Consider the following 12,070-nt stretch of genomic DNA (forward strand, 5'->3'; position numbering starts at 1 on the left):
ATACGCTATACTATCTGGGAATCTCTAAACCGCGCTTGTTTATCCCCATAGCACATAATTTCATTATGGCAATGTTGCCTTGCGAGACAGGCCCACGTCGCATTGAAACCAAACCAACAGCAAATGGCTGCATTAAACAACCCGTAGCCAGGCCCTGATCCCAAACACTTTCTCCAGTCCTGTATTTGTGCAAACTCAGCTCAGTCTCTTTCATATGGCACGTCTCTTAACTTGCTCAAATGAGAGGGTCACGTTTTTTTTTGTGGTCAGCAGCCGTTCTTATTAAACTCTGCACGAATGATTGCACACCCATGTCCGTGAAATAAATAAAGTAATTGGTTATTAAAACAGTCCTACGTGGACCATGGCCGATTGAAACGTCCTCCACGGAAAATCAAGGTTGCTTATTTGGATGAGGCAGCGTAAATGGATAGAACACCACTATCATGTAAGGCTACTGGTCGCTCATCTCGACGAGGCAACATATCTCGACAGAACACTGGACCGAAATTCGGTACGCAGCCCTTGTCCTAATGTGTTACTTCACACTTTGCATTGTCGTAGTAATGGTGTTATGATAGCTGAGCATTGCCAGCATGTAGTGAATAGGGTCGTTAATGGGCCATCTGCAGTAAGACAATAGCCACCCCTCACTATAGAGATAGAGTGGAAGGAGTATGAGCCCTTCTGAAGCAGGGAACATTTCTTGTTATTACTATCACAATTACTATCACACTGTAAACATTACTCCAGAGACCAGTGTATATGCTTAAGTGCAATACATATAATAAAATCGGCTATTTTCTGTCACCAACCCAAAAGGGCCTTATCGTGCACTTTTGAGTAAAAGCATGAAAATCCTTACACATATCCTTCTTGATATGCTGATTCATATTAGCGTTGGAGGCGTCGCGAAAAATGCATCGGTTTCAAGATGGCCGCCAAATCCAATATGGCTGACCCATATTAATGAATCTACCAGAGACTTTGTAGTAAAAGCATGAAAATCGGTACACATATCCTTCTTGATATGCTGATTAATATTAGCATTGGAGGCAATGCGAAAAATGCTGTATTTTCAAGATGGCCGCCACATCCATTATGGCCAACCCATATTAATGAAGCTACCTGACAGTTTGTAATAAAAACATTGAAATTTGTGCACAGTTGCTTTTTAATATTTTGATTGATAAAAGAAATGGATGCATTGCAAAAAAAGTTTAATTTTCAAGATGGCTGCCAAATCAAATATGGCTAACACATATTAATAAATCCTTCAGGCACTTTTAGTAAAACCATGGAAACTGGTGCACATTTACTTCTTGATGTGCTCATTAATATTAGAAATTGAGGCATTGTGTGGGGGGGGGGAGCACATTTTCAAAATGGCCGATTAAGATGGTGGTTATGAGAAATTAGATATTTTTCTACAAAAAATATTTTGGCATTGCATATTATTAACACTCACAAAATGCCATTGACAACATTATTGGCATATTATGAAATGAAGTGGTGCATATGTTGTGCAACTGTGTCTGCCACCACCACAATAGATTATTTTCTGTTAACGTGATAATTTTTGAACAGGTGCAAGAATTTGCACCCCCTCTTCTGTTCTACCACTCTATAACAAGTACATGAACTGATAAAGTGTTAAAGCCTTACACTTTGAAGATTGCTGACTTTGTTTGCATTATAGCTTTTGTACAGATGGACAGATCTGTATCAAATGCTCTTTGCTAAATCTCTTGAATAAGTACACTGATTGCATTTTTGAGGCCTCAAATGGGTAATACAGCAGTAGTGTTATGTACAAATCCAAGGCTTTCGAGGGGCTTGTGGAATGTACAGCACCTCTAGCACTCAGTGATGACTGCATAGGCCTTGTACAAATTCTGGGGTTGCTTACAACCAAGGGGTTGCTTAGACACTGCATTATATAAACTCACACCAGCTTGAAGCCTGTGTGTTAGGCCCACATCTAGTGCACTGTGCTACTTCATCTGGGATTCACTCAGGACATTTCACCTCTAGCAGGCTTAAAGATGTGCTTAAAGATACCAACATTGTGGTTGGTATTTGCATAGTGAGAGTAGAGTACTCCTATGAAGCTGCAACGCTCGTTTCATTGTGCTTATAAAAAGTCTGCTATCTACAGAAACGTAGCAAGTTATGGGTGCATAGTGAAATGAGCATGCAGTTAGTTGAGACGTGGCACAATGGTCAAAGCACTGGGGTAGAAATTTGGATATTGTTAAAAAAAAACCTCCTAGTGAGTGCCAACGTTCAAACGTTCTTATACTGTAAGTGTCTTGATGACTTATTAAAATCAAGTCCGCTATCAAAAGTAGTGTTCCACGTGTATGGATGCACACTGCAATTATATCGTGGTAAGTTCGTTGAGACGTGGCACACAGAGTCAGGGGCCATGCTTTGAGTTTCGTCCTAGATATAGCCTAATACAGTATCTCACTGCATTTCCAGCTGTGCAAAATAAATTTAACAAAATGTGATTCCTTACAACTACAACACAAAGTTCTGTTGTTATATATTACACTACTTGTTAACAATTCTTAAACCAGTTGAGACACTGTGTTAGCCTATACATTTGCTGTTTATTTAACACTACTGCACATATTTTTCTTCTTTTTTTGGCAGTTCATTTGGGAAACTCAACTTCCCTTGCTGTCTTAAATAAATCCCTTCTGTTTGCAACATTGTGTGTGTTTGCAAAACCTGCCAGAAATAGCACAGTGTGTGAGAGCGTTTCTTACAGCATGCTTGGTCTAATGAAGTTATGTTTGCCCCATAAGTAAATTCCATATGTGATTGGAGTATGCGTAGACGAGGACGTTCATTCCTTGATTAGGAGCAGTGCCATTTATTAGGAGGGTGTGTGGTACTGTCTGTACCTGTTGCATACAAAATCAACAAGCTAACGTGCCTAATTCACACATAAATATTGTGGGTGTCTTTTGTGGTATGTGTGTGGTGTGTGCATTTGTGTGCGCGCCCATGTGTGTTTCCTCCACAGTTTGGGTGAGTTCTGGGGTGAAGAGGGTCACCTGTGACCAGCTATGAATCGGGGACTTAACAGTGGATTTGGCCTGTATATTTATTTAACCAGAAGATGGGATGCATGGGCACTATTGAAGGTGTAGTTTAAAGTAGTGTTGCACCGATACCATTTTTTGGCCCCGATACCGATACCCGATACCTGGCTGTGCAGTATCAGCCGATACCGATACCATACCGATACCGATACCACCCTATTTGAAATGTATGAAGGACTGTAGTGCATACTACTTGGATGTAAAATCATTGCATGGCTTTGTCAGGCTTCTGCCTAACTTTGTGAAACAGGAAAAATACTAATACAAATTGAATCCAGTAAACCTTTTTGTACTTTTTAAATACCTCTATGAAATTACTAATTTCAAGGCTGTTTAAGTGTCATACAAGCACCTGTAAATGGTATCGGTGCCCTATTTGTTGGTACTCGCCAATACTGACACCACCATTTTAGTGCCGATCCACCGATCCACTGATACTGGGATCGGTATCGGTGCAACACTAGTTTAAAGCCCACACGTTAAAAAACGTCTGACCTGGTAGCAGGACAATCAAATGACAAGATATAAATGAAAAAGTCTGCCCCAACCAGGATTTTTTATTTTTATATTTTGCGTAATATTTCAGGTGAAAATCCTTCCTCAGACACCATGTGGGAGCTCAAAAGTCGGAGCAAAAAAATTGATTGAGGCAGACTTTTTCATTTTTATCATGTACTGTGCACAACACACTTTCAACTTAGAGTTCCAATAGCAGCGCATAATATTCTGATTATGTAAGCTGTGAGTTCATGAATTGTGAATGTTTGTAATTTCTGGAACAGCAATTAAAGACATCAGTCATTTGTCATTGACAGCGAGTGCATTTCATTCTGCTGTTTCTTAACTCGATAATATAAAGCATGTGATGCAGCCTTGGTGTGTGGTCATGTCAAACAACGTACACACAGTTTGGGGCTTCATATTGTGTGCCATATGAACAAATCAATAGTGTGATAACACATGAGTGACAAGAACAAACCATCTTCACGTGTGTGAACAGAGCAAAAAGTATGGCAAAATGTTGCACACAGGAAGAAAGGAAGTACGTAAGAAAAAAGAGAGAAAGAAATAAAGATAGAACGATCTTTCCTGTTGATGTGCTGCGTGCATCAGTCCCCCTCCCATTTCATCAGGGAGACCCCTTTCTGAACATGTTTTTACTGTGACATGAGTCTGAGAGAGAGAGTTATTGTAGGCATCGCTGCATAGTCAGAGAGTGAGAATTAAGCATCACTGCAGGTGCACAGAGCAGACACAGCATATTGACCATGAAGCCTGGTCAAGGGAACCAGGCAGAGAGATGGGTAAAACAACACACCATTCTCATCTGGGTTTCATTTCAGTGTAAGATATTGCTTTTACTGTATTTTCATCAGCTTTTGCTGTCTAAATGAAGGTTCTGAAGTTGTTCATTATCAGCTAGCAACATACAGTATTGTTACATTTGTAAGGAATTATCTAATGTGTTTTTTGGACTATTGTTATTGTGTGTGTGTGCTCGCACTCTTTCTCACATAAACCCCAGACAGTTGGCACCACACGGTAGCCTCTAGAGCTTAGATGTGAATATGGGAATGTATGTGTCTATGTATTTTGAAAGAACTTTCAGTCAACTTCATAGTTGTGATATTGTGCACATATTGTATTGTATTGTAATGTAGGGCCTATTGTAAAACCTATAGGCTTATAGTGTATCACACTATAGAGGTAAACCTGTTTTAATTCAATGAATTTTGCCACACAATGTGATCTATGCTGTGTAAACAATTATGCCAATATCCATTAATATATTCACACTAATAATGCCCATACATATGCCCATACATACTCTACAATTTTGTATAATATGGGGATGTTTTCGTAATTTGTATTTTCCCCCTGAATTACTCCAGTATTATTCATCTCAGTTAAGGTTATTTATCATACCAAATACAGTGAATTCAATGTCTGTCTCCATGCTGTGTTCCCCCTGTTACCATGTGCAGTTGTATTACTGGCAGCAGACTCGGGTGTAGACGTGACGGTGACCAGAGGGCAGAGTGCCGTCTTGCAATGCCCCCTAGAGACCACCATGACGGAGGGCGTGATCAGCTGGTACAAGCAGATCTCGGGCCAGGGTCCTATCCTGGTTCTGAGTTACGGCCTGAGTGGCTCCTCGCTGGTCCGCTACGGAGTGGGGTTCCACAGAGAGCGCTTCTCGGCCCAGCCCAGAACCAACCACTCCGACTCTGGGGCCCATCAGCTGCTCATCAGCACCGCGGAGGAGGCCGACGCGGCCACCTACTACTGTGGCGTCTCTGATAGAAATGAAACAGAGCTGGGTCACCAGTGATAGGTGTCATTCATATCAAAGACTTTTTTATGTATCATGTCTTTTTTATGTACCATGTTTTGATTTTGCATAAGGTTGATTTGTGCTCATCATTACTCACACAATTGCATTGTCCAATAACATTAAAACACTTATTTTCGAAAATGACTGTGTATATAATGTGCTTTTTTATTTCTATGTCTTTGCATTTTGACTGCATGACCTTGTTCTATTGTCCCTTTACATTAAAAACATTTTGCTTAAGTAAAACGTAGACCCTAAAGCACCCCATCCCACTAGTGGAACGCTGTAATAGTCATTGAAAAAAATGTAACTACCATAATACTACTCTACAATGACAGTGCACAGGGCCTTTAGTACCGGTAATACATTCTGACTTGGTCATTGCCATTCTAGTAACAGATGATGTATATAACAGGGGCAGTGTCTTACTGGGTTAAAGCATGTAATTCACTTTGAGATTGTTATGATTGTAGTTTTCATGTGCGCTTCAGCTTTGTTCAGCTGTAGTGCAACACCAGGGCACTGTGTGACCTGTATGTTTCCCGGGTGACCATAGAAACAGATGCTTGATGAACAATATGATGTAAGAGCATCTGCCACAGGCAGCTCTATGCTAACAGCTCTTTCCTGTTTTTCTATCTCCCATAACTGTAACGGCCTAACTGACACACAGGGCTTGTTTTCACCACATAGGCAGGCCACAGAGGGCTTTGGGACACACCACTTGGTATGTTCCACTCTAATGAGTTTCCACAGTAACACCTCACCATCCCAACCGCCCTCCAGGGCCCTGTCTCAGGGCCTAAAGGGTTGTGGATATGGAGTAGAGTAATGTTGCTGATAAATGTTGCATTTACAAACATTTATGGGCCAGCAGCAAGTGCTCTAAGAAGTTGCTGAATGATTTTAGAATGCCAAACAAGGCGTTTTGTATTAATCAGGGGGAACAGAAAGTACTGTTTCATCTTGAATTATGGATTACTTCCTGTGCTTACACTCTTGACATGGACATATTGTATTTCATTATTATATGTGTTACTTGCATCTTAATATAACACATTATAGTATAGTAGATTTATAGTAATCAATGGGGGGGGAAATCATGCAATGTTGTGCGGTCTGTGTTATTGTACTTGATAAATCTCTTTAATTTTCACCCAATCACACTGACACATGTTGCTACAGTCATGTCATTTTTGACCACAGACATGGCCGTTGACATACAGCATACTGTAGCCTAGTTTAATAAGACATGGTAAGGAGAGTGGAGGGGGACTGATGGTTCAGACTACAAGTACATAGAGCACAGTGCTGCTAAGCCATTAAAAAAGAATGAGAACAATTCCATAGCTATAAGTTATTTGAAGAAAAATTATGATAAAATAAAACGGTAGTATGGCAGGTGGTGTTTAAATCCCACAGCAGGGTGATGGGAAGAACGACATGTCCAACACTTCCTCCTCACGCCCGACTGCCCCCGTCTACAAATTCCTCAGAGGGCTGTCTGTTGGTGTATGCACTGGCATGTGTGTATGTTTTTGTGTGTTGTGAATTATGCAGTCTTGGTGTCTTATCTTCTGAGTGTGTGTGTATGTGTGTCTGTGTCTATGTGTGTAAACGGGAACCAGGGAGAATGTGTACATGTGTGTGTGTTTGGCAGTGAGTCTTTATCCCAAATTGCCAGGTGTTGTATCCAGTCTGAATCATGATGATGCTTAGAGGGGGACTGGTGCTGTGTCTGCTTCTTTGGAGGTAACTACTACTCTCAAACACCTCTACAGCTACAGTATTTGGCATCAGAAATAAAGTTGGCGAATGATGATAATTGATCATGCTAACCTGTACTGGTATTCAATTATGGACAAAAGGTCTGCTGTTTAATTGGACATTCATGCTATCAGAGAGAGTGTTACAGGTTTTAAAAATGTTAACATTGTCATTGGCAGGCTGGCAAATGCAGAAAAGCTTCAAAGGCACATCAGGAGGCATGGCAAGCAAGCACAGGGCCTGGATATGTATTTCAGCAGAGGAGTTCACCTAATAGTCAAAGGTAAGATTTAAGATTACATTAGGTGCATTTAGCAGACCAAAGGGACTCACAAAGCACAACAGAGGACATAATAATCCCCTTTACACAGAGTGCCTATGTTATACTCGTAACCTTACTGCCACCAAAATTGAAATGACCAAGTCTTGAGGTTTGTATGGTGACGATCAAAGACTCAAAAGTGTTGTCTCGTCTTCAAATTTGTGATGCCACGAGGAGATTGCGAGGGTAAAGGACAAAATATTTAATAAAAAGTGTCTTTTGTTTACATGGCCACCCTGCCATCGGGGGCCTTAAAATGCAAAAATGTGGACAAATGTGATGTAAAGGTGTATGGGATGTGAGCATGCATGTATGTTTTGCTTTTTCTTGCTGTGAATATGGAGACGACACCCAGGTCATTTCCCTCGCAATCATCCTCATCTACATGGCACCCTCATCTGCTTTCATAGCAAGGTTGTTATGGTGTAGTCTACATCAGTGTTTCCCAACCAGGGGTACGTGTACCACCAGGGGTACGCGAGCACACTACAGGGGGTACTTGGAAAAATGAAAAAATGTATGGAGCATAGTCACATTGGGATATAGAGCATGACTGAGGCGGTACTCATGGTATGACAAAAAGGCTTAGAGGGTACGCATGACAAGAAAGGTTGGGAAACAGTGGTCTACTGCATCACAACAACATTGCTATGAAAGCCTGCATCTGCACAATGAGGCTGCCGTAAGCGTTAAGAAAACAGGAGTCTCACCACTCTTCTTTGCAACTGGTATTCCACCATTGAAAGACAATGACTTAACTGATTTCATTTATTACACTTTATATTAGCATCCAATTCAGTCTTTAAAGAAACACTATGCAACTTTTTCATAGTCATGAAATGGCTTGGAACTCAGGGTTTTGCTTGACTGACCCGTTATGGCGAAAATGGGAGTATTTCCATCACCATCTGGTGGTTCTGCTCCGAAACAGCACTTGCAGTTTTGCCTGGAGGCGCCGCGCCCTTTGTTGTTGTGGAATTTGTGGCCGCTAGGGGCGTCTAGATTTCTATGGTGTATGAGTGGAACGAATGAGAGACCCATTCATCCCCTTCGTTTGCTAACTAAGCAGCAGCAGCTCACTGAAAGCTGGCTACTGGCTAGCTGATTGTAAAATATCACGCTGGCATGCGAAAACAACGAATGGGACTGCAAATAAATCACGAGCTAATTGAGATGAAAGGTTTGGACAGGCAAATAATTCGCTTATGTGAACATTGGAAAAGGGCTTCAAAACGGAGAGAGCCGAACGCCAAAAGAGCAAATATGTGGATTTTATCACTCATTCACTGCACTGGGATATATGCATTAGCATTCTCAAAGTCCAAAACTACACAAATGTATACGAGTTGAAATCTGATGGCGCACATTTTACTTGATGTCAAAGGACACAATCAGTCGAGCGAGGCTATACATGTTGTTGCCGATCAAGAGGAAACAAAACGTGATCTCTAGCCGGCTTATGGGTGTCCACTTTCACTTTCAACACCACACAAGATAAAAACGCGTCTTGTCACCTCGACTTGGAAATCAAATCTTTATTATTACAACGAAATAAGCAATAGCCTTTTGTCTCCTCGTTCTCCTAATGTACAGGTACTATATAGTTACTGGAAATGTGAAATAAAGACGGGGATATCTGCCGGGAACAAGTGGATCAAATAATAGTATCCATCTGGAGGAAGTGCAAACGTGATTGCAGTTGTGTGAAGTGAATAGACGAAGCAGCGAACTCATAAGCAAGGGGGAGAATCGCTGATAAAGCCCTTTAGAAGTGGAGAGAGCTGAATGCAAGGAAGGGAATCTGGCTAATTACAGAAGACGAAGAAATTTAATTCGCACATAATCTCAAAGCCAATGTCTGTCTAATTTAGTTCAATGCACATTTTTGGCAGAACCACAAGAGGCCGCCATAAAGTTGTTTACATCGGCGTGTTTATGTCAAAGTTGCATTGGATATCTTTAATAGGCAGCCATTAGAGGATATCATGATGATGAGAGCATTTACTTCCCAATCTTGAGAAAATATCTTTTAAAATGTGATGAAGATTCGACTGAAGTTGAAAATGGGAGGTGGTCTTAAGATCAGAGGGTTGCAGGTTCAAATCCCACGCTTAACTCTCCCTACACCTCCAGCCATGGCTGATGTGCCCTTTAGCAAGGTACCTAACCTCACTTCGCTCCAGGGACTGTAACCAATACCATATATTTAAATAACTGTTAGCAGCTTTGGATGAAAGCATCAGCTGGGTGTAATGTAATGTGATGTAAAAAAGTCTACAAAGTCGAGCAGTGTGCAGTGGCCCATCTTAAACCCCATCTTATAACCTTATTGTTACCAAAATGGTTATGACCAAGTAGTAATCAGTTAAGACTCCTAACAATGGCAAAGCAATATTGTGATGGTGTGGTTGAGAGTTTTCAGCAGAGTGAATAGGCCCGTCTACAGGCCCATCTGCAGCAAGAGGTTACGTTTCAGAGTTTCAGTACACTTTGTAGGCTAATACATGGTGTTCAATTTTGTCCCTGACCCTGCAGGTGCCAAACCCCTGGCTCCAAAGATCACCATGCTGGTTCCCCCAACCGCCTCATATGACTCTGGACCCTCCGCCATCTTGTGTGTGGTGACTGGCCTGTACACCGGCGTCATAGACATCACCTGGAGCATCAACCATGTGCCGGTCCACAGGAGACACACCGCCGTGCAGGCCGTCCACCTGAAGGACGGGAGCTACACCGTCAACGGCCTCCTCTTCCTGGAGGACAGGAGGGACTGGAGCCCTCAGCACACCTACCGCTGCACCGTCACCCTGGATGGCAGAGTGTTTCAGGCACATGCCCGCCCTGATAGCTGCTGGACTTGATGTCCTATGTCTCACTTATTCTCTTCTCTGTCCTTGCCATTTTGAGTGGTTTCTCTAACCACTTCTAGTCAATTCAGTCAAGTCAAGTCAGCTTTTTATTTTCAGTTTCTTCAAGTGCACAGGTCATTCAAGGAAATTGAAATGACCAGAGTTGTATGAAGTAAAGGTAGAAGTGCTTCACTATTTGTAGGAGATGATGGCGATTTTCTCCCCCTTTTGATATCCCCACTCTTTCAGCATGATTTCAATCACCGTTTTATGTAACTAACCACATTGATACTGCTTAAAATCTTCCTGACAGAACAACGCCTCTCCTCCCCATGTTTAGTTTCCTGCTACACTGCAAATGTAAACATAGGGGGTGACATGGCTTAGTGGGTTACAGTGTTAATTTCGTCAGCTTTTTTTGATTTAGTCTTAGTCTTAGTCACAATGACGAAAATCAATTTTAGTCTTAGTCATATTTTAGTCATTGCCTTCCCAATTTAGTCTTAGTCTTAGTCAAAATGACAAAAATCAATTTTAGTCATAGTCAAATTTTAGTCATTTTAGTCAAAATTTTAAATTTTAGTCATTTTAGTCAAAATTGAAAATGTTAGTCATTTTAGTCAATATTGTGGTGTACAATAAATAACCTACAGTGGCTATTGTTATTTCACAAAGTATTACTTATATAGCCTATTGCAGCAAATATTCACCTTGTTACTTGGTCATTTTCCACCAAAACCCAAATCAGTCATTTCAACATCATAGAACTAGAGCAAAAGAGCATCACACACACTTCCAGGTGCAGGCTTCTCTCTCTCTCTCTCTCTCTCTCTCTCTCTCTCTCTCTCTCTCTCTCTCGCATTAGAAGCTGCTGCACATAATTTGATTTTGAGTTTGATCACGGAGGAAGCTACATACACCTGACCGCTTTACTTAAAGCCTGCAGATTGCCGGCAGTGGGAAGACCAGACATCCCATGTATCCATGAAGTTCAAGAAGTCTCCCTGATAGTGGCTTCCCGATGACCATGAGTCAGATAAAATATTGCTGATGTTATACAATGCAAGTTAGCGGTTTTTGTTTCAATTGGCAATGCGAGCAGAGAACGATAATGACTCGTGCGGCATACGTGGAATAGGCTTAAATAGATTGCGCGAGCGCACTTCGTATGCCCTGCAAAAGTCCCAGGAAAAATAGTTAGGCAGGGGTATGCAGACTGGACGATAGAAAGGACATGCACATACAAATATTTAAACACTAGTGCTGTTTTGTTTGTCGGGGGTGTCGAGGCTCGACAAGCATGACCCTGAAAAGAGTTTTTGGAACTTAAGAAGACGCTGCAGACGCATGGAAATGCTGTCGACTTCCTTGGGTCTTTTAGCGTTGCTCTCGACGAGAACACGTTTCAAATCTCAACAGTTTAAAACTCCTTAGCGATCGCCCATCCGTTGATTCTTTTCAAAACTGCAGAAGCCGTGCCTCTGTTTTAAACAGGCCAACTTTCCCCCTGCTGGCGCGGGCTCCCGCGGTGACTGATTTAAATAAATTCCCAAATCCGACCTTCATGATTTGCTTGCGAACTGCCAACTCATATGGTTAAACATCCCAAATCCGACCTTCATGATTTGCTTGCGAACTGCCAACTCATATGGTTAAACAACAAATATAGCAAACATTACCAAAA

At 41.6% G+C, this 12,070-nt stretch overlaps 2 protein-coding genes across 3 annotated transcripts in view; both read left to right on the forward strand.

Moving 5' to 3' along the window:
• sid1 (secreted immunoglobulin domain 1) overlaps positions 1 to 5,568 on the forward strand; it is an 82,225-nt gene extending 76,657 nt beyond the window's left edge. Inside the window, exons 1-2 of one of the 2 annotated variants that reach the window (XM_063200302.1) lie at positions 4,137 to 4,457; positions 5,099 to 5,568. In XM_063200302.1, coding sequence (XP_063056372.1) covers positions 4,382 to 4,457; positions 5,099 to 5,445 — 423 coding nt within the window. In that variant the 5' untranslated portion in view covers positions 4,137 to 4,381 and the 3' untranslated portion in view covers positions 5,446 to 5,568. Of the gene's footprint in view, positions 1 to 4,136; positions 4,458 to 5,098 lie in introns of those variants that run through there. The other variant, XM_063200301.1, reaches the window with a different exon arrangement.
• Positions 5,569 to 6,797: 1,229 nt separating this feature from the next.
• On the forward strand, positions 6,798 to 10,779 carry si:ch211-1a19.2 (uncharacterized protein LOC100142650 homolog). The gene is made up of 3 exons (XM_063200304.1): positions 6,798 to 7,200; positions 7,395 to 7,498; positions 10,073 to 10,779. The coding sequence occupies exons 1-3, from the start codon at positions 7,154 to 7,156 to the stop codon at positions 10,396 to 10,398; spliced, it is 477 nt and encodes a 158-aa protein (XP_063056374.1). The 5' UTR covers positions 6,798 to 7,153; the 3' UTR covers positions 10,399 to 10,779.
• Positions 10,780 to 12,070: the final 1,291 nt, after the last annotated feature.

Source organism: Engraulis encrasicolus, chromosome 6 (genome assembly GCF_034702125.1).
Source record: "Engraulis encrasicolus isolate BLACKSEA-1 chromosome 6, IST_EnEncr_1.0, whole genome shotgun sequence".
In the NCBI taxonomy this organism is placed as follows: Eukaryota; Metazoa; Chordata; class Actinopteri; order Clupeiformes; family Engraulidae; genus Engraulis; species Engraulis encrasicolus.

What these genes read in the sequence shown, in the direction of transcription:
- si:ch211-1a19.2 (XM_063200304.1), top strand. Translation starts at nt 7,154, where the DNA reads ATGATGATGCTTAGAGGGGGACTGGTGCTGTGTCTGCTTCTTTGGAG. An exon ending in CTGTGTCTGCTTCTTTGGAG is followed by an intron (nt 7,201 to 7,394) that starts GTAACTACTACT and finishes TGTCATTGGCAG; the next exon opens with GCTGGCAAATGCAGAAAAGC. An exon ending in AGTTCACCTAATAGTCAAAG is followed by an intron (nt 7,499 to 10,072) that starts GTAAGATTTAAG and finishes CTGACCCTGCAG; the next exon opens with GTGCCAAACCCCTGGCTCCA.